The following is a 26,287-nucleotide window of genomic DNA, read 5'->3' as shown; positions in this document are numbered from 1 at the left end:
CATAAAGTTTTGGTTCAGCTTTAGCATGTGTCATTACTGTAGTCTTGGCATATGGTTCACTAGTCTACACTATTGGTACAATCCTCTTTTCTGATCAAAATTTTAAAGCTACACTTACCACCAGGCAGGAATCCCAAATGATACCTGAAAGAGTAACAGACAAAGACATCAGTATTAATTTCCTCTTTTCCATCTGTGAACTAGTCTTTGAAAGTTACAGATAGGTAGCCGTGTTGGTCTGCCATAGTCAAAATAAAAAAAATCCTTCCAGTAGCACCTTTAAGACCAACTAAGTTAGTTCTTGGTATGAGCTTTCTGAAGAAGTGTGCTTGCACACGAAAGCTCATACCAAGAACTAACTTAGTTGGTCTTAAAGGTGCTACTGGAAGGATTTTTTTTATTTAGTCTTTGAAAGGTTATAGATGGCTAGGGACACCACATAAGCAGCAGGGGACATCAAAACTCATCAATACTCTAAGCAATATCTCTTCTTTCTTGGGCTGCCCTGTTATTTTAGCAGTGTTCAAAAATTAAATGCTTTTTAAATACTATTTGGCATGCATTTACAGAGAACCTCATCTTACTTTCTCTTTAACAAATCCATGGCTAATATGTAGGGTGGACCCAGGAGCACCCACTTCAGAGAAGTCAAAATCCCCAGAGTTCCATCTTTTTTTCTTTTTTCTTTTAAAGAATAGGGTAGACCCATGGCTACCCCCCACCTTAATAAGTCATATATAACCTCCAGATTTCTAGCCTTCATAAAAAGCAAGATGTGCAGCCACTATTCTAAATTGTTTTGCAAGAAACTAGGCTGTTCCTACTTTTAGTAATTTTAGCTAATGAATGAAGTCCTAGCAATGACTGGCCCTCAGGAAAGAAGATAGACAATTAGAGAAACAGAAGACTAATATGAAATACTCATTGTCTTGAATTTTTTTTAGTTCACAACCATTTAAAAATTACTCTGTTAATACCAATGCATATAATCATTATTAAACCCATATTGCAGGAGTTGGAGCTGTGACTGTGAGTGTGGCTTATGTAACTTATGCCAGCCATGCAAAGTAGCCCAGTATTATTATACCCATTTTGCTGGTGGGAGTTAGACCTCTGTATGACAACCCTGATGTTGCCCTCTGTTGTTATACTGGTTTGTGTTATCCTGGTATGCTGGTGTTTTTAGCGCAAATTTTGTTTTTAGGGAACTGCAATGAGTGAGGGCTGTGAAGTTGACTGCAGCAGTAATGCAATTAAGATCTGAAAGAGGTGAAGGGAGCCGGGAAAGAATTGAAGAATTTTACTGGTGTGTTGAAAGACACTGCTTGGATGTTAGGCCCAACCATAGATAGAGAGAAGATCTATCCACTGAGAAACAATGGAGTAGTCCTGGAATACAAGTTTCTCAGGCTAGGCTTACCTAGACTCACCATTGTTCGGTCACCAGAATGGCTAGAAATGGTAGCCGTGTTCTCTGATGCTAGTTATTCGAAGAATTTACTTTGGCCCATTCACACCCCAGAAATATTCCTGCAGATACCCTTGGGTGGGCCAAAACCTCTTCAGCCAAACTGAGAAACATGTTTTTTCCTGTATAGGTTTTCAAACATAATTTATTTCCAGATTCTGGCATCTCTCTGTGCAATTGTTTTTACAAAGTGAAAAATTTCCTGGTGACTGTAAGAACTATTATTATTTGTAATTATAGCCCACACTTTACCAAATTGTTCCAGGGTGGATAACAAAAATGCAACAATTAAAACAAGTACAATTTACAATAAAACCATGAAATAAAACCACAAAACAATCAATGACAAAATAGCATCCGAGAACAGCAGTGCACATAAGGCAGCAACAGGAAAAATATCCTCTTAACCAAATAACTGGGTAAAAAGGTGCATCTGACCAACTGTTGAAAAGTGTACTGTGATGGTACAAGATGCACCAATAAGAGAAGACAGATTATTTATTGTTGTTATTATATACTGAATTTCAATACCACCGTTCAGTAATGTATGCAAAAATGCATATACTAGGGTAAAGTGTGCACACAAGTGCATATATTAGTGAAAATAATACACAAATTTGCATTATATTAGAGGGAAACAGGATTTTTAAAATGTGTGCATGTGCAATAGGCAAAACTGCATACAAATGTGTGTATTAGTGGGGGATTTTTAAAATGTGCATGTGAAAATATGGAGAACTGAAAGTAAGATTGGAAAAAATGAGAAACTGAAAGAAACCAAAACTGACAGATTCAGCCATTCCTTTTTAATATTAACTGCTTAATAAACCTTGTAAAACAGCAAGGCTTGAGCCTGGTGTGGCCTGACATAACAGTGAACATCCCATCACCACCAGCTCTATCATTTCAAAGCAGACATTCCTTCCTTGCAATCTCTAACAAACCTCTTGCTGACTCGCCAAGTAGGTCAATTCTAATTTTTCCATTTGCTCAGATGGCTTCTCTTTTTTCCCAGAGAGCAGATTCTTTCATCTCCTGTACAATGAGCAATTCCGAGTCACAAATACTTCTTGTTTAGTGAATTCATGTCCTCTCTCCTTGAGAGGGGCACCTAATCTCTCCTGAACATGTCTTCTTCATAACATTTATTGCACTAGGTGCCAAAAATGATTTTATGTCACTTTCAATTTCAGTTTGACCAAAAAGATAGGTGTTTCTGTCCCTAACCTCTGTCATTTTTAATACAGTACAGTGGAGGGTTTTTCCGAAGTAAATCAGAGTTCTGGGACACATTTTAGAGTCATAAGACATCCCCTACATAGGGTACACTAACTGCCCAACTTAGCAAGTTACAACAGAAATCAAGCAATTTTCTCCACATTACTTACACATTAAAAAAAAAAGTCTGTATGGCAATTACCAAAGGTTTCCCACCCACTTTAAAATTAATTTCCTGATTTTGCTCTTCCCTTGTCATTTCATTTCCATCAACACTGCTGAAGTAACATTACAGACACATATGGAAAGTTTTCCAAGAGCTATGGGACAAACTAGACATGAAGTTATTTGGCCTTGGCAGGGGGGTGCAAGGAGGTAGGTTGGAAGAGATCTGGACCATGGTGTGGGAGGCCTTCACCCTTTGCCCCTGTGACACTTTCAATTATAAATCCCCCATCCCCTGCTATTCACAATGGGAGGAAAGCTTACTAAATCAAAACAAAGTACTTTGCAGAACAAGCCAGAAATTTTGCAAGCTAGATCAAACAAACCTTGCAAAACCTGAACACTTTGCTCAAAGTAGAGCTCATTTGGAGGTTTTATGTTTCTTAACAAACTAAAGTATTGGATAACCTGGGATAATACTCATCACAGATCTAAGATTTTAGTTCTAGCAAGGTGAGCAACAGGTGCCTAGTTTTATGTTTACAGAGTTGAATAATAATGACTTTAAATGTTTACAGTCAAGCCTTCAAAGCCTGACAATATGAATTAAGTTATAAAACACATTAACTGCTTTTTTTATTTGAAACATCAAAAGTTGTGAAGCATCTTAAAATGCTTTTGCTGTCAACACCCATTTAAAATTATGTTCTTAATTCAAGTATTATGATATCTAACTTGGTTTTCATGGCTTAACTTTCTTCATATGTTTTGACATGGTTGGTGCTACCTGTTATGCTAGTCAGATGGTGGTCTTAGGGTTTTTGCCCCCACCATTAATATAAGAAATGCATTCATTCAGGTACATATTACTTTGCAGGGGCAGAGGCAAATTGTAGCCTGTAAACCCCCCCCCCCCCGTGTCCCAAGGCCACTTATTTTAAAAGAAATAGCATGTGTGTAACTCACACAGTACTGATCAGCTGTTCAGGACAGAGATTTGTGGGGGGGGGGGATTGTACAGGGCTGCCCAAAACATTTGGGGGAATGGGGTATAAAACCGAATGGCACCTCCACACTAAACCATTAGTCACAGTTCTTCAGGAAATTCTCCTGAGCACACCATGAATGCAAGCTACATTTCATTCATTTCAATGACAGTGGATTTTGTCCCACCACAGATAAGATCTGTCTGACTAATCTTACCTTCCATGGCATTCAAGGTTTGCCCCTGTGAAGTAGCAAATTACCATAGTGTCATGGTAAGACTGTGCTGTGCACTTTGTTTCAAAAAACAAAAATAACTTCCACTTTACATCAAGCAAGCAGTGCATCACTGCTGTGAACAACTAAGCGACAGAGGGAGACACCATAATCTCCCATTCAAGGTGGGGGTCAAAGAAAGCTGGCAGGTAGAGCGTTTAGCAAAGGCTGCCACCCTCCAAAACGGTTTAGAATAAACGAGCCGTGAGACAAATCTATAAAGTCAGGTATAATTATACTCCCTTGCACTTCTAGCCAATTGAGAACACTAAAACCACCACAGCGGATATTTAAGTTAGAGCTTGACAAATCTGGGTTTAACTTGTTGGCTATTTTAATGTCCACCCAAGGAAAAATAACTGATGCTGAACAGGACTTCAAGCAGGCAAGAGGGAAGAAGAGGCAGGCGAACAGAAACCTCAGAACACACTTTTAAATCCATTCCAGGTCCGAAGTCGGAGGGAAAAAATTAGGGACTGGTTTTGACTATACCACCTTCAGCATTTTTAGCTGGGTACATACCATACATTTAAATAACATATAAAGTATATTACTCCCCCCCCGAATTCTGGGAACTGTAGTTTGTTAACGGTGCTGGAAATTGCAGTTCTGTGCAGGTAAACTACAGCTCCCAGGATTCTTTGCAGAAGTCATGTGCTTTAAATGTATGGTGTCAAAGCAGCCACAGCGATATTGCTTGAAATTAAATAACTAATCTGCAAGGAAACAGATGGAAAAATAACATTGAAGGTAGAAAGAACTTTTAAATCATGGGAACAATACAGATCATGACCTATAAGGTATCAAAGTATACTCCAAGAAGAATATGAATTACCATAGATGTTTAAATTCTCCCCACATCAATGCAAAAACAAAAGCTAAACACCAGTGAATTCTTTTTCAGCCTCTTAGAAAGCACCAGACAGCAGGAGTCCATATCCACATTAATGGAAATGCTCTGCCATATTCAGACCTAAAAATCAGTATTAACATTGACAGCTTATGAGAAGAAAAGGAAATTCTTACAAAAGACACTCCTGGGCCTACAATACCTGTGCAAATAAGAAAAGATTAAGGCATAGGAGGAAATATATTGACATGTTTCAACTGCTTAAAAGTATTTGAAGGAGGATGTACAGTTGTTTAGAGACCACACAGAATGTACCATAGGGTTACCAACTAGTGAGTATCTAATTCCTGTGCTAAGCATTAAAACTCCACTATATCACACAACATTATACTATTTACTTTGTTATGAGTATCAGAGGATGTACACAGATGCACACAAAAATGGAATTGGTGTTTTTTCTGTCTCACACAAACAGTATGCCAGCCTTCCACCAATGTTTGCACAATGAAAGACAGATGAACTTACCTCAGACTCAAACTCTGACATAGTCTCTAGTTTTGCCCTTTCCCACCATGTTTTAGGTCCGCTGACTTGTATATAACTTTAAACGTTGCCTGCACTTGTCGGTGTTCTAAAGCTCCTTGAAGTTCGTTCAAGAAACGAACTGAAGAAAGCTCTGAAGACACATCTGTTTTCCTCAGCTTCCCTTGAGAGGTGCTTATTGGAATGATGGTCTGAGCCGTATCTTCTTGTCGGATTTTAACATTTTTAAAAGGACAGTTGTTTTACAGTTTATCAGCTGTTTACAGTGGTACCTCAGGTTAAGTACTTAATGCGTTCTGGAGGTCTGTTCTTAACCTGAAACTGTTCTTAACCTGAAGCACCACTTTAGCTAATGGGGCCTCCTGCTGCTGCCGCGCCGCTGGAGCACGATTTCTGTTCTCATCCTGAAGCAAAGTTATTAACCCGAGGTACTATTTCTGGGTTAGCAGAGTCTGTAACCTGAAGCGTATGTAACCCGAGGTACCACTGTACTTAACTATGTACTCTTATTTTGCTTTGTAAGCTGCCTTGAGGTAGGGCTTTTGCTCTCAAAGGTGGTCTAAAAACATTTTAATATGTATTTTTTAAAATCGAGTCTAATAATGAACCTGTTATCCACCACCATTACTGCCATTACTATTACTACTACTACTACTACTACTATTACAGTGGTACCTCGGGTTACGTACGCTTCAGGTTACAGACGCTTCAGGTTACAGACTCCGCTAACCCAGAAATAGGTTAAGAACTTTGCTTCAGGATGAGAACATAAATCGCAGTGCGGGAGCAGCGGGAGGCCCCATTAGCTAAAGTAGTACCTCAGGTTAAGAACAGTTTCAGGTTAAGAATGGACCTCCAGAACGAATTAAGTTCTTAACTGGAGGTACCACTGTATTAAAATGTGTATACCACCCTATTCCCAAAGATCTCAGGACACTTCACAATATAAAATTACAATGTGTAGTTTTACATCCACTAGTGTCTCCCGAGTCTGTCTGCTGCCACACAGCTCTGGTCTACATGGGTCCTGTAGGCCTCAGTTTCCTCTCACTCCCCGGCTGCAGAGCTGCTGTTTGATGAATGCTGTGTGAGGGCAGAAAGCTGCAGCTCCCTCCTCCACTGCCTCCTCTGAAGGGTGCTTTTTAGTCACTCTTCCTGTGCGAACTCTTTCCTATCTCAAATCTTCCACTTTCCCTCAAAATCACCTCATAAGAAGAAACTCCTCCCTGTGGTAGCTCTTCAGGGCCCAAAAGGATTGTTCTCTAAGCAGCCTGCCGGGGGGCCACACTTTACAGCCGTGGTTCTCAAACTTTTTACTTTCAGAATAAAAAAACATGCTTTCACCACAGCAATTTTTTTATTGATAAGAAATACATCGTAAAGAAAAAAGAAAAAACTCCTAGCAGTGCTTTATCTATAACACAGAACACAACTACTTTATAATATGATCATGGGACGTATGGAAAGTACAGGATAAAACAATGCAGCTTTTCCCGTCATTTGGGGGTAAAAATTCTGTGATTTTTCTCTCATTTGCGGGTCAAAATTTTGTGGCCGGGATTGCAATAGAAATTTCCCCATAGGAATCAATGGAAATTGTCCACTCATTATGCTAACACTTGCCTAATGGACAATTTCCTTAGAACGCATTGTGTTCAGATAGCGAGACCTCCATGTTCACATTATCAGTATCCTGGATTACAAGGCATCAAAGTTCTTTGGTACAAATTAGATATGAGCACGTGTAAGAAGAAGTCTTCTTCAGACTTTTCTTTTTCTACAATTCAACTCTGCATGGAGAAGACGCAGAAGTGACCACACTAGTTCTGCCCCCTCTGTCAATATCCCAGTCATCCTCCACAAGTTGAGATGGTGGTCATCTGCTGCCAGAAGCCTACTTTCCTCATGTAGACTCCCCACAAAATTTCAAACTCCAATTTCATGAGGCTTTATATTGGTCCTACAAAATCTACTTTCATACACTGCAAGTATCCCAGAAAAACCAGGACATCCCATTTTTTATCACAAGAGAATGGTGGCCATTCTGGTTGTCCTGATTTCGTGGTACAATATCCCCCTGAAAAAGCACTTTTTCGGAGTCAAAGTCTTGCACATTGCCCCCAAATGTGCATTTTTGGACACTACATCTGAAAAAAACACTTTTGTAGGGGGAACAGGGCCACAAAATTGCGCAAGATCATGGCAACCAAAATGGCCGCTGTGTTATCGTGATAAAAAACAGGAAAATTGTGTCCAGGAAGATGCCATCCCGGATTTTAGCTTCAATGTGTTTGGGGGTATGTGTTTTGTGCTCCTTCACAGCTCAAGTCCAAACTTTATGGCAGCCATAGTTGCCCTGTTTGTGTTTAAGTTCAAGCTGTTAAAAAAAAAAAGGAAGATGTGTGCAGGTGAGGAGAGCTGAACTTCACACCTCGCCTCACCTCACTGCAGATACTTTTCTTAGAACCTAGCTCAGGTATAAAAAAATAATCCAGTGTGAGATGAAAGGTACTTCAAGCAACAAAATACATCTAAGAACAACAGGGGAGGGGGAGCTTCCCTCACCTGCACACACAGTGTCATTGAATTTAGTTCTTTATTTATTAGGAATATTTTAACCCACCCTTCATCTCATTCATCTCAGTGGATCCCAGGCCAAGGTACAAGATGCAGATTCCATAAAATTACATAAATGCAGTCATAAATCATAAAAACCAAATAAACACTAAGAACAGCAAAAAAAATCACAGAAGAGGCTACCTACTATAGGTAATTACTGCACAGATACACTGAAAAATACCTCACTTGATCCTGAAATGAAAAAGGGTTGTATCCAGTTAAATTCTGCTCAGAGTAAGCGCACTGAAATCAATTGACCTAAGGTAATCTTGTCCATTAATTTCAATGGGTCTACTCGGAGCATGACTAACATTGGATACAAACCAAACATGTTGGCATTTTCAGGGGAAGAGCATTCCACAAACAGAGCCTGTTTCAAATATAAATGAAGCAGTGACATGAAGAGAGAGAAAAATGGCTTCCCCATCAAACCTATTTTGCCCCCCAGGGAAGGATAAGCCAACAGAGCCAAGACTCAAGAATCATTTTCAACAGAATTCATCCAATCCAATTGCCAAGTGGAGGAAATGTCAGCTCTCAGACATACTAGAATATGAAAACCAGTGCTCTAGCTAATTAAAGGTAAAATCCAACTGGGCTAAGCAAAATGGGGTATTAAAACCAGAGAGCTCAGCTACCTGCCTGACCAAGAGGTCACATTCTTAAATACCACTTTTATCTTGATATCACAAGCCATCTGACTTAATGAGCTTCTTATTGCTAGGGAATTACTATTGCTATAGTTAAGCTAATGAGCTAAAGATTACTCTGAAATTTCTCTTTCCCATTTGCTCTCATCTCTGATTATTCAAACACAGTTTAGAAATTAAAATTACCATATACTTAGTTAATGTAAACAGAAGCTACTTGGGATTCCCCATCCCTACTTTTTTTTTTTTTTTTTTAAGGTGGGGAAGGTAACCTCTAGTTCCAATTAAGCTTTTAAAAAGAAAGAAGAGAGGACTGTATGTAGATCTTAATTGAAACCAGGGCTCAGAAACGCTTCTGGTCAGAAAGCATTGTTTCAAGACATCTAGGAGCCCCAGCAAGAAGCAAATAGGGAGGGTGGCAGAAAAAGAGGAAAGGAGAAGGGGGTGCCTCCATACATTTGGCTCTGGCACCACCCCATGCCAGCATGAAGATTACCCTCTAAACAGAAAAACAGTTCCTCACCCATGGTTTAAGGGAAAGTAGTTATGTCAGAAGGAGCAGGGCAAGGCATTAACTCCCTCAGGGGCAGTATTATAAAGTGTCATAAACCAAAGTGGGGAATAAATAAGATAAATTTTCAGGAGTGTGTTTCAAAAGGCCTGGACAATAATTTGCACCTGCCAAGGTCTGGCAACATTTCCTGAAATTTCAAGGGGCACAATGTGAAGGCAAGGACTCCTCCCCTGTGCCACCCTAGTGCACTTAGGAGCCCAGGGAGACAGAACAGAGAAGGATCAGGGAGAACCAAATGTCTTCTGAAAGCTCAAGGGAGATGAAGTGACAAAGGACACAGGAAGGGCACAGGGCGTGAAACAAGGAGAAATCCCTGACAGAGCTACCCTTCGTGCACTTCTTCTCCCCACTACATTCAGATTCAGAACTACAGAAAGTCCAGTTCTACATTCTTATCAAACTTCACTCAATTTCAGTATCCAGTATCCAGAAGGTTCCCTCCATCTCCTGAAGATAGTGCCTAACTTTCAATTATTCACGGCAACCCGGGCTGTTAATTACACAGTCCCAAGTTGCTAAGTAAGAAAACTGGTGCTTAATTAGCCAGCAGGAAAGATTGATTTGGATACAGCGGGGCATCGCACAACGTTCTTCTGCAGGGGATACCCGGCTGTGACCTTACGAAGGATAAAAACACTCTGCCCACTTGAGTGAACTGAAAGGTGGGGGCTTAAAATCAGACTAGACTAGTTTAGACCAGTCTACAATGGCGTAAATGCGCCAGTGATTGCATGACCAAAATGTCAGAGCAAGAGTATGCAGTTTAAGGTCTCTTTACAATGGGACAATGTGAATTTGAGAAACCCAGTTTGCATTCTCTGCACAACAATTCCACAATACAATCTACACTGGTTTTACATCAAACCCCTCTATAAATCCAATGAAGAGAAGCTGCAGGAACAGCAGAAATCAGGCTGCCATGTTAGTGGCCCTGGGCACAAGCATGAGGTATATCCTAATCAGGCCCATCAGGCTGTTTGGGGCAAACTATTCCCTTTCCTTGGCCTGACATATATAATATCGGTCACAGGAAAATTCAAGCTGCAGCTAGAAGAAGAATCAGAAGCAAGCCCAACCTGCACTTCTGAAATATCCATCACTCCCATGGCTTGCCTTTAAGCCAGGAAAGCAAAACAGAGAGGGGGGTTCAAACTGCACCTGCAAAAGAAGTTGTTTTTTTTTTAGTCCTTCACAGCCCAGCTTCAACTCAAGCCATGGATACAAAGGAATTACTGGGAGTGCAACTGAGTGATTGACAGGTGGCTCGGGTCACCCACTTGTCAAAGTGGCCTGCAGAAGTGAAGAAATTCATTATCCAGCTATTCCTTTCCCTGTCTTAAAAGTGACACACCATGGCAAGGTAGGTGTCAAATGGAAACTGGGTGACCCTGAGGAAGTTGGACTCTCAGCCTGAGTTCACAGTCCGTAATACGGAAATAAATGGGTTGGATCTAGAGACGTTTCCTCCATCTCATTATCATTGTCAGAGTTTTAGTGTCTGTGGGGTAATAGTGCAATTCTGGTATTTATACCCACATAAGTTTAATTCTTAGTATATTAGATTCTACGTCTTCCCTTGACATACAGAGCCACACTACCTCCAGTGCCCACCTCCCTGTTCTGTCCATAGAGTTTGCACCCAACCACTGCTCTACCAGGTTTCTCTTATTTCCTTCATGTCCTTTCAGTACAATGCATTCCAGTTTCCTCATTTCCCTTTGGCATTAACATTTGAACACCTGCTCACCAAATCCTTTCCCACGTGTCCTTTCGTGCCCAGTTTTCCTATAACTCTTTGGCTTCTTTAAAACGTGTTCTTGTTTCCTTTTGCACACTCACTGCCAGATTCCATCATATCTAGAACCAAGCCAAATATTTCCCAGCATATATTTTTCTAAGAAAATCTTGAAATCGCAAGTTTCCAATCTTTACAGCTGTGAAAATATGCCCCAGAGAACGTAGGCCCGGTGAAATCTCAGAAAGGTCAGCTTGGACACAAAACAGGACTTCTTTTAACAGTCAGCAAAAGAAAGCTCAGCACCCTGAATAGCCTTTGTCCTTCCTCATAACAAAAACAAACTCAAACAAACAACACCAATCACCATAATTCTTTGTTAGTAAGAGACAATACATTAAAATCACTAAGATTTGGGACATATTTCAAATATAAAGCTGGATCTAATCACAATGTATAAAGTTAATAATGGGGCACGTTGCACACAGCAAGAAACTCGTCAAACAAGGAGAGAGAGATTGCATAAAGCAGTTGATTAGAAGCAACATTTCTAAAATGAAATAGCCTATAGTTCTACCTTGTATGAAATATAACAAATACAGCCCAATATAAGCAGAACAAATTATGCAAAACATAAGCAAACTTGCTTAATTTAGTTTATTCAGGCTGGACAATTTTGCCTTTTATTGGTGCATAATTTCGATTTGGTGTTGTAATGCAGAGTATACATGGTGCATGACAATTCTTGGCTGTCCTTGACTTTCAAAGATGCCCCTAACCTGAACCTTTAAAAAAAATATGCGGACCCTCCTTACCCTTGCAATGCCCTGCAATTCCCACCAGGTGCTCCATTCTTCTAATCCCCCCCCCCCACATGTCCTTCAAAATCTGCCTGCAATGGCATCTAATAGCTTGTGGAGGCAACGGAGGTGCCAAATAAATTAACAGCAAAACGTCTTAAGATTCCCCAAGTGACCCTGCCCTTCAGAGGAAATCCCACTTATTCCAGAACATTCTGGCTTCCATGTAAGACTCTGTCCCATATGCCAGTGTTGCTCCACATGTGGGCTTTGGAGCTGTATCCCATTCTTATCATGGAGAAGTATTTTGGTTGGACAAGTGCTAGAAGGACCCCCTCATATAAGCAGTGCATGTATGAAGTGGTTAGAAAGCAAGGTGGGAGTGAGGCTGTAGTATGCAACATTGGAGTGAAGGGGAGGGAAGAGATGGAATTGACAGCTGAGTGGGAATGTACAAGGTAAGAAGAGAAGGAACAAAAAGATGGGAAGCAAATGGGGCGGCAAGAGAGAAAAGGTCCTAGTGTGACCTTTATTTATTTAACATTTAAATGTAGGGTAAATACTATCTCTATAAAATACCTATACCACACATATTCATTTTATATTATTTTCTGTCATAAAAAGCTTATTTAAAAAATAAGAACAAGGCATTTTATCTTGCTACTGTATTTTTTGCTCTATAAGACTCACTTTTTCCCTCCTAAAAAGTAAGGGGAAATGTGTGTGCGTCTTATGGAGCGAATGCAGGCTGTGCAGCTATCACAGAAGCCAGAACAGCAAGAGGGATTGCTGCTTTCACTGTGCAGCGATCCCTCTTGCTGTTCTGGCTTCTGAGATTCAGATTTTTTTTTTCTTGTTTTCCTCCTCCAGACTTGTGGTCTGGTGCGTCTTATAGAGCAAAAAATACGGTGTTTAAATGGCTTCTTAAAGCTTGTGGGCTAAGCTTGGCAAAGTGATCCACAGCTTGTGCTCAACGGGAACATAGCAAAAACAATGTGTTTATTTCTCCATGAAGAAGATTCCTAACAGTGCAATCCTAACCATCTCTGTTCAGAAGTAAGTCCTGTTGAATTCAGTAGAGCTTACTCCCATGTAAATGGAATGAGGATTTCAGCTTAAACTAGGAAAATGACTTATGTGCAATGCAAGCCTTGCAACATATACATTAAAGTATATACATTGCTGCATAAATGCCTGCTTAACACTACGATCGTTGTAGAGGAAACAAAAGACAATGTGTATTGAACTTGTAACCTTGCTCTTGATTTTTTCCCAATCTCCAGAATTTTTGAACAGGAAATGGTCAGCTCTTTAAATGAATGAATGAATGAATGAATGCTGAGCTACGGCAAGATTAAACCCTGCAACAAAGTTACCAAGATTTAAGTTATTGTACCTCCACAGTCAACATACTATATGCTTAGTTCCCAAAGATTCCTGCCCCTAGGTAGCAGCAGGGGCACCAAACCAAGCATGGGACCCAGCTGTCACACTGATTCTCCAACGGCACAAAGGACTGCAGCCAGGATGGGGCTGTGGCCAGTGAGGAGTCCCTCTGAGCTCCTGGACCCTCGGGCCAGTGCCCCACCTGGCCCATTGCTTCAGTTGGCCCTGCTTAATGAGATGAGTTGAAACATAGATTTGCAACAATCATGTGGATAGCATGGTGTGTGTCTATCCAGTTTTATTAGTAAAAAGGGTATGAGGGTAAGAAGGGCAACCTTTCAGTTATACCTTACCAACTATTTCCCCCAAGTGGTATTCTCACAACCAATCACACTACCTGAATTAGAGCTTGCTCTGGGAAGGGGGACATGAGGGTGAGTGAAGAAAGACTGCAGGAAACTTAAGCTGCAGTCAGGGCAACGTTTCTGTACTCCCCCCTTTTGCTACTACAATATAGATCCTCATTAACAGACGCATATAAACCAACATCATGTTAGTTTGGTCCTCAGAGTTCAGGAAAGTATAAAAGAACAGGCTCCACCCTCTTTTGCACTTTCAGCTGAAGCATTCCGTATTTGGCCACTGTCGGACACAGAAAACCGAGTTTGATAGATTTGCTTAAAAGAAAAGTCAGAAAACTGCTGCAGAAATTGTCCCCATCAGAACTGTTGGATAAACAAACCTCTCTTTAAGTTGCTTTATATCAATCAAGATTGCATCCCTCTGCCTCTTCTCTGTAGCATTCAGGTTCTCATCCTGCAGCCCCTCCACCAGGTAATCTTCAACATCTGTTTAGAGAGATGTGGGGAGTAGTTGCAAAATTGGGAGAAGGAAAAATTAGGCTATTAACAGAAACATCAGACAAACTACCAGTTCAGCAAAGCAACAATAATTTCATAACCTTAAAAGGTGACCCTCAGGGTCCCTTCCAACTCTACTGTTCTATGATTCTATGAACTGTGTTGTAAAATTCAAAGAAATGCTATAACATTGAAGGACAACTGTTTTTCAATTTGCATAATGTTCTGGAAGGTGTGAAACGTGTAGCGTCATATTAAAATGCACACTGTCCCATCCCTAAAAGCAGCCCTAACTTCAGTGCTTCTACAGACCAGTGACAGGGTGCATTGTAATAAAAACACCAGTCACTTCTGCAAATTTCCACAAGCTACAGCCTTTCCCTCCCAGTCCCAGTCCCATTTCCAGAGCCATCTGCCATGTCCAAAGCACCAGGAAATGAAATAGAAAAACCAGGCCATAAAGTTTCAGAGTGGATCAGGAAAAGAAGCATGTAAACTGCTCAAATTTAAACTGTTTGAGATTAAGTTGCGTTAGTTTTACTGCTCATCTGTGATGTTATAAAATATCAAGAAAGAACACAGACAAGCTAGCAAGTTTGGCTGCAGATATTTTGCAAACAGGAAAAGAAACAAAAATATATAAGGCCAGAGAAAAATCCAATATTAATGCCGAAACAGTCGGGTAGTTATCACCTTGGCTAAACTCAGTGTTTAATTTGAGATAGAGTGCTTAATTTGCAAAGAGGGGTTGTTCAAGGGAGGGGGAGTATTGGTTTGTTTTGTTATGGTTCTTTTTATTATGTATTTTGTGTTTTTATCTTGTATTTTTATTCTGTGAACCTACTTGAGATCTACAGATAAAGGGTGGTATACAAATAAATAAGTGCCACTATCTGAATATAAAGAGCATTGTGGAACATTAAAGACTAACAAATTCATTATAGCATTCATAGACTCAAGCCCAGTTGCACATATCATACGTATTATGTTGACAGAGGGAAGTGGGTGTGGGATAGGCCTCAATCATTTCAACATGAGCAGTTATCACAAGAGCTAATGCCTTGAACCTTTTTTCTCACACCAGGGCTCTGCCATGGACTACTGGAAGCAACAGCACAAAGAGTGCCTTTCAAGAGTCCAGAGATTTTCCTTACCACAGAGTATACAAAATTCATCCCCATACACCTGCTGGGTTGAAGTGGGAGGCTTCCATGCAGCTTCGAGGCCCAGCAACTCTCCTTTTATAAATTAATCCACTTTAATACTCTGATCATGTTACAAACTAACTCTCAGTACAAAAGAAAAAAGGAAAAATGTGAATCCACACATGCAGAAGATCAATTCAATCTAGCTCCCTTATTTCTGATCTGTGTTTTCTAAATGATATGATCGCTTCTGACGACACATTAGGCCGACGTGGCAGTTGACTCAAGAGCCTGTCTTTCTAGCTTGCATACATGGAACGTACCTTCCCTATCGGAAGGCCTAGAGACTCTGCAGATTGTTAAAAGACGCAGCAAGTTTGATATAGGAGAGCGTGACACGCAATTAATCTCCATTCATAGCCTGCTCTGCTTGTCAGGAAAGGAAGGCTCCTGCTTTAGAAGGGGATCCAAAGACTTCAATTAAAAACAGTCAGCTAACAAGAAAATAATCTAAGCTAAAGGAAAGGTGGCAGGTGCCGAAAATGAGTTGTTTACGAGAAATGTCAGCTCAGAACAATAAAGCACCAAGCATTTAAAAAAAAAAAGTGAAGCGAGCCGACTGCATCGCAGCCTCGAATCTAAAACAGGAGAGGAAACCCACATATTCAGCAGGGGAAGACAGCTGATTCAAATAACAAGGTTTCATTACTCTGAGCCAAAATTATTGAGTCTTTACTTTGGCTTAGCTTTTAAAGGCTTAGCTTTTTAAAGCTGTTTTTAGTGCCTTAGCCCCAGAACTTGTGGAATGATATGAGTTCCTTTGAGCATGCGTAGAGTCCTTTCTCCTCACAATAGAAATTAAAACGCAGGTGCCTGGCCACAAAAAGCAAATTGCAAGCAACAACTCTCAAAACTCATTTCCTATCAAGTGTTTGGAACACCAGGACATGCCTATAGAAAGTTTTTGTTTGTATTGCCGGGAAGAAGCAAGCCAAGGGATATAGATATTTAACAGATGAAACTTTTCCAGGCACAGGGAGTAAGTGGTAGGAAGAATTACATCTGCTAATGACTATTTATCCAACTGTAGTTAAAGACACAAGATGGGAGTAGAGCCAGGAAAAGAATAAGATGGCAATTTTAAATAGCTGTGGAAATGAGATGAATAGAGAGAGTGGAAAACAATGCTCAGAGCTACTTTTCTGACTACACATGTTGTACAGCTGAATTCTAAAAACAGATTCCAAAATAGAGCTCTATTAAGTAACCCAAGACTCAAAATTATTGCCTGGGAATAGTAAAGGCTTTGCTGAAGAAATAGTTGGGGAGAGTGGGCTCACCAGTCTCTTCCTATCAAGCACTGAGGCCACCAACTTCCTTTTCCCCCTTTGTGAGACCATAGATTTAGACTAAGGGCAGCAGGATACAGCGGTGGAGCAAGCCGATCGGGCACCTGGGGCGGTGTGTGTCCAGGGGCAGGGACAGCCACCTGCAGGGCAGGGCCAGATGGGGTAGGAGGCTCTGCAGGGCCTCCAAGGAGTCTGCCTGCCTTCTCCCGCTCAGCCACCCTACAGCTGAGGGGAGGCAGCGGGTGGACCGTTTGGGGCAGCGTGGAGCCTGTGTGCCCCCAAGCCACTGTGCCACTCCCAGGAGAGATGTGTGGCTTGAACGCGCTGCAGGCCCTGCGGTGAGTGCTGCCCGGCATTTTGTCACACACACCCCTCAGCGGCCCGCCCCTACTGCAACCCCCTTCCTCTGCCCCTGGCAGGATAGGGACTTTTGTCCACTGCTTCCCAAGCCCCGAACCTTGCATCCAAGCCACTTTGACATGAGGTTCCCACTGACCAAGCAGCAGAAGTGCTGAACTTACTATTTCAAAAAACAATCCTAAAATGCCTCTTAGTGTAACCATGTGTTTGTGCATACAAGGCACACACAGGCATACATATATAGCAAAAAGCCAGCATAATTCATGTACACAGAGATATCATAGCTCACTTCTTATTGTCAGGGGTGCGCTGATTTTTTTCTCCAGGGAAATATTTACACAGACACATGCCAAAACCACCACCTGTACAATGCTTTGTTTTGCCTCATGCAATTTAATAGTAAACTCACAACATAGTGAGCACAGAGGGTTAAAGCACATTCTGACACACAAAAGGCCGGAGGTTCAGTCCTCAGCATTTCTAGGTGGGACTGGGATAGACCCCTTGTCTGAAACCCTGGAGAGCTGCTGCCACAGTGTAGACAATACCAAGATAGGTTGACCAGTTATCTCATTTGGTATAAGACAGCTTCCTGTGCGCCTTTCCTACAATGACAATGGTGGTGCTCCATCTGCAACACACTGTGTCCAAGGAGGTCTGCCACTGGCCTATCTACCCATAGCTGTCAACATTTTAAAGGGAAATTCCCTTATTCCGAATAGGATTCCTTGCAAGAAAAGGGAAAAGTTGATAGCTTCTTAAGTTTAAGAAGTGAGTAAAATGTTCCTGTTTGTCCAGACATTTAACTTCTAATGCTGGTTGAGTCAATTGCAATGGTTGCTCTCTCCCTGTCATTTACGTGAACAATTTATATATGCACCACTTGATACCCTATAGCTTCGAAATAGTGTCTGTAGTTTCTAAGTGGTGGTAGTACACATTTAGGTTTTTGTATGAATTTTATAGCAATTTTACTGGTGAACTGTAAACTGCAACTGCCTGAGTGGCTTTAACATGGAAATCCTCCAGTCTGGTGCTGTTTTCATTTTTTGTTTTTTACAGGTGTATTCTACAACATGCCATTCATTGGATACAATAATAGTGGATTTATAATGGTGGATTTATATTGGATCGTCCACACATTATTCTGCTTTATTAATTGTTTTATGATGCTTCCTGAATGTTACTGCATTACTGCTGCTGAGAGAGGCACTCATGAACTATAACACAACAAAAACAGGAGGGAAACTTTAAATATTTGTGGTTAAAAAAAATGTTACAGGATATCAGCAGGAAGATATGGGACACGCAGAGACAGGAAACAAGACGGCATGTTTGCCCCAAAAATTTTGCAAAGAGCAGTAAAAGCAGAATTGCATATAACCATCGTGATGCCATAAGGAACCCAAATCATGTTGTTGTTGTTGTTGTTGTTGTTGTTGTTGTTGTTGTTGTTGGCATCTGTCTGTCTTGAGAGACAATGGAGGTTGTCTCCAAGGTAAAGTCAAATTGCTGGAGAATCACAGCACCTGCTGTGGCTGCAAAAAACAGCGACTTGTAACTGCTGCCTCCAGCGTTGTTTTTCCCGAGTTAGCAGCACTGAAGTGACCTCTCCAGGGCACAAGCCTGGGTAGTGTATATGGAAGGGGTGCCCAGACGATTAGACCTCCCTCTCAGTCTCACTGATGTGGTCCAAAGGAAAGCAGAGCAGGACATTTGGCATCAGCTTGGCTGCAGGAGTTGCTGGAAGGAGGTGTACAAGACGCCATCCAACTGTCTTAGGGACTCCATCATGAATGCACAATAAAATAACATATGGATGCCTTTAGAATGCAAGCTTTAATCACTAGACTGATATCATCTAATGCTGTTTAGTCAGCAAAGGCACATAGTAAGAGGTATAACTTACTTATTCGGGTTATTTTTGTTGTAATACAATACTGTAGAAGTAAATGAGAGAAATATTCAAGACTTGTGTTGCCTGCTAAAAACAAAATGTAGCTTTAGTAGATCCTCATGCTTCCTTTGACTTCGCAAGAGGTTATACAAAGTGATTTTGCAATATGCACTCTTAAATTGGCAAATTATGATTTGCTTAAAAATGAATCACTAAAGTGTTCTAATTTTAGCAGATGTTCACACTTCCTTTAACAGCTTCGAAAGGAACCTGTGCTGAGATTACATATTATATTATAAATAAATATTTAAATTAAGGTAGCTTCCAGGCAACCTGTTTATCAAGCATTCGTCATGATTTGTTTGTGGGAGGAGGTTATATGACATCAGCATTCATTCCAATTTGTTTGCAGGAAGGTTATTATCATCATACACTTTCCAGTGTATTTTTCTGTTACATTTCTTCAGGGCAGAAATGTGTTTGCTGTGCAAGAACACAATATCCACTTTAACTGAGTAACCTGGATTTACTAGGATACTACTGAATCCAACCCACAAAACAGCAGCAGTCTGGAAGCACCTTAAAGGTAGTAGAGTCCTGGAATAAGGGGAGGTACCATGAATCTTAAATCACTGGAGAATTTTGTTTGTAAAGATCCCTGCTTTACTGCAGACCCCTTTGAGCTGAGGGGGTGGAAGAATTCATTTTGAGGGGGCAATGGGGTTTCAACCTTTTAGGTAGTGTGGAGTAGCTATATTAGGCCCTCCTTTAATATCACTCCCAGCCCTAGATCCAATTACATCTGTCCCTCAAATATGAGTAGACTGTGTCTTTAATTCCTTCATAAAACTACACCCTTCGGTAGAATTCCTGCAGCTAGCAAGGTGTTGGTCTTCACCCATGAACTCTACCATTTCACAACACCCGAAAGAACACTGAAAAATGCTGAAAATCAAGACTGCTTCAAATGTAATAAAGCCCTATAATAATAGGGGACAAATATATGTAATCAGGAGCACTGTTAGGGAGGAAAGGGAAAGGAAAGGTGATGAAAGAGAAGCCCACGTTCAGGATTCTTGAAGTAGAAGAACCTGCTGTGGCTACCATCTTTTCTTTTTCCTGAAAGCATCTAAACTGTAGGGGGATGGGCCTAATTATTCAAACAACTTCATTAGTTACCTTCAAAGAGCCTCTGGACATCCTCTGGGAGGGTACCTCCTGCAGCTTGCATTGGTGACAAGTCCTGAGGTTAAAATACCAAACAAAAACTTGCTGTAGTTATTTGCTTCTGCTACTATTAACGGTCGCTGAAGAAGAAAGGAAGAAACCAAAGGTAGAGCAGAGGCGAGAGGGGGTGGAAGGGAGGGAGGGACTATCTATAGGACAGCCTCATGCTTTGCAGCTGTAAGTCCCAGCGTCTAACACCACAGTGAAGCCTAAACAGGCACCTGTGAGAGAAGGCAGCAACTGCAGCTGTCAACTTTCTAGACAAGCATTTACTCCTTAGTCTCTGGTAAAAGTGGCATATCCAAAGAAATGACTAAAATCTTAGTGGGGAGAAGAAGGTATTCTGGAGCTCTAGGATTTAGGTTACAATGCTATGTATGCTTACATGAGAACAGATGCTATGGAACATAATGAGACTGAGTAAACAAGCATAGGAATCAGCTGTAAGATATTCACATTATAGACAGCACTGACCTTGACTGTTTGGAGTGTGCTACGCTACTGTAAGCATGTTTACCCAAAATTTATTCCTGATGAGTTAAATAGGCTTAAGTGCTTACATTTCAGAAGCTAGCGCCAGTAGTTGAAAATGAACCAAGGCTAACCCAGTTTCTGAACTTTTTTTTCTTTAACAGAAGAAGAGGAAAAGGATGTGGTGTGTTTGAATCAGATAAAGTGTAAGATTAATTGCCGGGTGGGTCTGTGGTGGAAAATGCTGTATCCCTTCAGCGAAAATGCTGTGCCTGGACAATTTAGCCCAAGTATCAATCCTGGAACCTGCAAGTTCACTCCTGAGTTCATTATTAATGCCCTGGATCAGGCAAACAAAAGAGGAAACCACAGTTGTGGGATACATTTTTCATATTGCCAGGGGTGGCCTGTCCCATTTTGCCACACGACACAAAAAAGGTAAGGTGCTGTCCACCACTATCCAAGCCTTGTTTACCAGGGTCATGTGGTGGTGCTCTCACAAGAGGTCCACAAGATCTTGCAAGAGCTCTGCAAGCTTTCACAAGGCTCTTCTGAGTTCTCACTGGAACCCAGAAGCCACAGTGGTATCTCCTCACTTCTCCGGTAGCAAAGGGGCACCAGCAGAGCACCCATGGGGGATCCAGTCCTTGGACTCCTCTGCCCATGTCGAGGTTGCATCCATCCACCTCATGGGCAGGCCATTAGTGTGCAGGACCTCTGAGCAAACTCAGAGCTCCATTACCACTTTGTTTAGAAATTAGTAACTCTGAACTTGCTTTGTCATCTGTTGCCTTCCTTTGAACACCTTTATCTTTGTGCTATTGTCACCATGCATGAAATTTGGCTCTCTGTGCACCTTTTGTGTTCACTGAATTCAACCAACAACCCCAGTCCCTTGTACAGTGGTACCTTGGTTTACAAACTTAATCCATTCCAGAAGTCCGTTCTTAAACCAATGCGTGCTTTCCCATAGCAGCAGGGGACTCAATTTAAACTCAACAGGAAGCAGAACATGTTCTGCTTCCAAGGCAAAGTTCACAAACCAAAACACTTACTTCTGGGTTTGAAGCGTTCTTAATCCAGGTTGTTAATAAACTAAGCTGTTCTGAAACCAAGGTACCTCTGTAGAGCTGTCTCTGCACTGCTTTGCACCAGCTGAAGTTTCCAGATCAATTCTAAGGGAAACCACACACAATTATCAGGCACAGAAACTGGGCCCAAGAGAAGATTGACGCCTAAAGTATCCTGTTTGTTGCTTGCTTACTTCAAATCACAGAATTTTAGAGTTGGGAGGTACCATGGGGGTCATCTAGTCCAACCCCCTGCAATGCAATAATATTTTGCCCAACCTGGGGCTGAAACCCACAACCCTGAAATTAAGATGCCCTTGCTCTACCGACTGAGCTATCCACAGCAACTTACTCAGGGTTCTTCCCATTCTTCATGCTTTTTCAGGCTTCCTGACGAGACAATTTAAAGACTAGGGCCCCATTTGCAGTATCATACCCCTTTAAACAGCCATATTCTCCCAAAGAATCCTGGGAAATGCAGCCTGTTATGGGTGCTGAGAATTTTTAGGAGACTTGCCACACATAGCTGCAATTTCCTGAGTACCCTGGGAAGAGAGATTGATTATCAACCCACTCTGAGGGGAAACAGCTCTGTAAGGGGAATAGGTGTCCCCTAACAACTCTCAGCCCCCTTAACAAACTACAGTTTCCAGAATACTTTGTGGGGAAGCCATGACTTGTTTAAAGTGGCATGATACTGCTTTAAATGTACAGTGTAGATGGGACCTTAGACTTAAAGCAAATAATTAAAAGTATCCCAATAACAACTGTTAAAATGTGATCCATGCCAACACTCTGAATGGCATTCCCTTTGCTTTGGAAAACCCAAATAGGAAAGCTGCGTCGATTGCATAGGATTTAGAAATTCGCATCTGGATTTAGAGAGAACAAAATGTGGGACAGCTGTAGTTGGAGAAGAATGCCACATGGATGTGAGGGAATTAAAAGAGGGACAAGGAGTTTACAATCCACATTAAGCCAATGGGTCATTGGACTCTGGTATACTTGGCTTCATCCAACTGAAGTGAGTGGGTGGATGAGTAGTTGGAGGGAAATCAGTTTCTTTGTAGAACCAGTATAGTCTAGTACTTAGAATGGGAGACCAAGGTTCAAACCCCACTTGGCCATGATGCTCACTGCATGATCTTAGGTCAGCCACTGCACCTTAGTTGTGTGGGGTTAATGCATGGGGAGAACCATGTAGGCTACTTTGAGCTCCTTGGAGAAAAAGGTGGGATATAAATGAAATAAATAAACCATGGGAGTGGCTGGGTCCCCTTGAGTGAAATAGCTCCCCTCTCTGACTCTGTCAAAAGGACTGTACATGCACCTATACTGTAGGTAAAGATTTGTTTCTGAATAATAATAATAATAATAATTATAATAATTATAATAATTATAATTTATACCCCACCCTTCTGGCTGGGTTGCCCCAGCCACTCTGGGCAGCTTCCAACACAATATTAAAATACAATAATTAATCAAATATTAAAAGCTTCCCTAAACAGGGCTGCCTTCAGATGTCTTCTAAAAGTCAGATAGCTGACATAGAGAAATTAACCCGCACATGACATACGTCAGAGAAACCTCTGTTCAAGGACATACAGTGGCCACAATTGGGATGCTACCATGGTATAGATAGAAGCCAATTTGAAATCAGAGCAGACCTACATATTCTGAGCAGAGATACATATTATAAAATAGCACAGTGGAGCTGACGGTAACAGAAGCAACAGTAACTGATAACGGAACACTGAACCCATGTGGTTAAAAGCCAAACCCCCAAATCCCAGTACATCAATCTATAGTATCTATACACACAAACACACACATGTAGAATCGTAATATTGGCAGTAAATAGCAGTGGGGGGAAAGGCAGGTAGGCAGGCCTGTTTCCACCCACACACACACCCTTTTTCCGTTTTAATCCACAGATTGTCCCACTGGAGTTTGTAGTTACTACTGCAGAGTAAGCCATATCAGGCTTGGAACTATTTTATTTAGTTATATGCTTCAGTCAGAATCTTTCTCGGTGCCAGGGCTCTCAGCCCAAGATGTGAGAGCATCTGTGCATGTGCAAAGTGCATTTCCCTTGTCCTTGTAGCCACCGCCAGAAGCCCACACATCCTGGGGCAGTCCTCTGGGTTAGAATGCATTGCTTCCATGCAGGTTGGAGCCCTGGCACTTGTCATTTTAGAAATTAATCACTGTCAGAGACCAATTTGGAGCAGGCGAGACTAAAAGAAAAGGCTGCTGGTTGTGTGACTGGCAAATTCTACTGCATCACTGCCATATCTCATCAACATTTCCTGCGCCTGAGATGCCAAGCTGCCTCCCCTAACACAGCCTGATAAGAGCTCCACCTTATTCGTCTCGGGCTCCTCTGAGTTCAGCAGGCAGCCTCTCTCTTTAGCGATAGCCTATTAAATGGACACATTCCTTTGAAGCCTCCTCTTGATTTTGAAATCCAATTTTCCCCCAACAAAGTCAGGAGATCTGATTGGGAGTAACTATGGAAACTGAGCTTAGGAGGGTGGGGGGGAAGACTTGAAGGGAGTTGAAAGAGCGGCAAGGTTAAAAGGGGGAAAAAACACCCTGTAATCGAAAGTCAGACAGTGCTTTGGCACTGGAATATCAGAGGATCTAGGGAGAGAGGGTTGGCAGGGAAGACGTGCTGCTGTGAGGGGTGTTCTGTGTGGCTGTGGACTGAGCACCTGTCAGGGGAGGTGAGCAGTCCAGCTTTTCCTGTCTCAGCAACCTGGGAGAGCATCTGAATACTCAAATGCATTTAGGTCACCATCTTTTCTCACTCGCTCTCCTGGTTTACATCAAAATCTAGGCCTGCCCACTTGCTTCCTGCCTCTTCTAAAATGCTAACAAGTGTGACAAGGTTAAACTACATCACCTGGGCTCAATGGCATCCTCCCCGCACCTGCTTCAAAAGGCAGCCCTGAAGTTAAACTGAATTTCTTGTTAATTAAAAGGAGATAAAGAAAGGCTGGCAGGCAGTAACAAAGGACAACCTAAAGCCCTCCAATATGTTGATAGACTCTAACTCCCATCAGCCTCCCCATCAGGATGGTCAAGGGACAGGGCTGATGCGAGTTTGAGTCCAACAACCTCAGCTTAGGTTCCCCACCTCAGCAGCAAAGGTTTATTTTGTATACCAGCACAAAGACAGAGAAAGTCTTGCCACTGGGCAGGGTGGTAAGGCAGCCCACCTCAAGCAGTGGATTGGAGTGGTACCATTAAAAGGCAGGAAACTGTTTGGTCTATAATTATATTTTAACCAACATGGTGAGTGTTACTTGGATTTTATGCCTCAAGCACAAAAATGCCTTGTGCCATCTTGTGTAAGGATGGCGAACAATTGTATTCAGAAATGTCTGGTTGACTTACTCTTTTTTTAATGAACGGCAAGGGTCTGGGGCCCCTATTGGCCTCGGGCCCTGCAAAATCTGACCTCTTCTGTCAGTGGCCCTGAAAGCTAGTTTCCATTTCCAACATTTCATCAACACTGTAACATGACCTGAAACACAGAAAGGTAAAAAAAGAAAGATAAAAGGTAAAGGACCCCTGGATGGTAACGTCCAGTCAAAGGCACCTATGGGGTTGCGGCGCTCAATCCACTTTCAGCCTGAGGGAGTCGGCGTTTGTCAGCTGTGCTGACAGGGGCTGGCTTGATTCTCAAAGGTTCTCACTTAGTTGTACACAGGTTTTACTCTAGACCACACAGCTGAGATAGGCAAAACTTGTTTTCCACTCCAGACACTGGAATAACTGTCCCAATGGTGACCAGAAGCATTCAGATTTACTTTCTCCTATATAAGTGAATGGCTGCCATTCATTTCTATGGGAGAAAGCACAAGTCTGCACCTGGGGACAATATTGTAATGGGAACAGAACATGCCCACTGCCCCTGATGATTGGTGACAGAGACCTCAATGGGGCTGTAAAAATACACATTGTGCTCCAGAGGTTCCCTGCAGCATACAAATCCTCTCTCTATAACCACCCTGCTAATTATAATGGCAGGCATTCTACGGATATTTAAGTTAATATTCATTTTTACATTGCACTATAGACCAGTGGTTCTCAAACCTTTCCCCACACCGACAACATGAAAATTGCTGAGGGTCTTGGCAGACCACTTAATGGTTTTTCTGCCTGTTGTAGCATCTGTAATGCACTGTGCTAGATCCTGTCATTATTTTTAACTGTTTTTTTATTGCTTGTTTTATTTATTATACATTGTATTTTATTGTATTACAATGTGAATTTCATAGAAATCAAATTGCAATACAATAAAACACAATATGAGAAACCCAAGCAACAATAGCATACAATAAAAAATCAATATGAATGTTTAATGCGATGGATGTGCCGTCTCTCGTCTTCAACCACAAATCGACAGAGAACACTCCCGACCACCTGAATGAATCTTGTGGACCACTGGTGGTCTGAAGACCATAGTTTCGGAACCCTTAGTATAGACAACTAAATTTCTCCCTCAGAGCCCCTTTACAGTGGTGCCCCGCAAGACGAATGCCTCGCAAGACGGAAAACCCGCTAGACGAAAGGGTTTTCCGTTTTTGAGTTGCTTTGCAGGACGAATTTCCCTATGGGCTTGCTTCGCAAGA

At 41.7% G+C, this 26,287-nt stretch overlaps 1 protein-coding gene across 7 annotated transcripts in view; it reads right to left on the bottom strand.

Moving 5' to 3' along the window:
- SKAP1 (src kinase associated phosphoprotein 1) overlaps positions 1 to 26,287 on the bottom strand; it is a 312,733-nt gene that overhangs the window by 271,539 nt on the left and 14,907 nt on the right. For 3 of the 7 annotated variants that reach the window (XM_080979453.1, XM_080979450.1, XM_080979455.1), the window contains exons 3-5: positions 20,059 to 20,122; positions 14,011 to 14,116; positions 119 to 144 (exon numbers count right to left, since the gene is read on the bottom strand). In XM_080979453.1, coding sequence (XP_080835579.1) covers positions 119 to 144; positions 14,011 to 14,116; positions 20,059 to 20,122 — 196 coding nt within the window. Of the gene's footprint in view, positions 1 to 118; positions 145 to 6,709; positions 6,856 to 14,010; positions 14,117 to 20,058; positions 20,123 to 20,666; positions 20,696 to 26,287 lie in introns of those variants that run through there. The other 4 variants (XM_080979457.1, XM_080979458.1, XM_080979456.1 and 1 more) reach the window with 3 other exon arrangements.

This window comes from Podarcis pityusensis (assembly GCF_964106645.2).
Source record: "Podarcis pityusensis genome assembly, chromosome: 13".
In the NCBI taxonomy this organism is placed as follows: domain Eukaryota; kingdom Metazoa; phylum Chordata; class Lepidosauria; order Squamata; family Lacertidae; genus Podarcis; species Podarcis pityusensis.
Note: the sequence above shows the minus strand (reverse complement) of the source record. Positions and strands in the feature narration are given on the sequence as shown.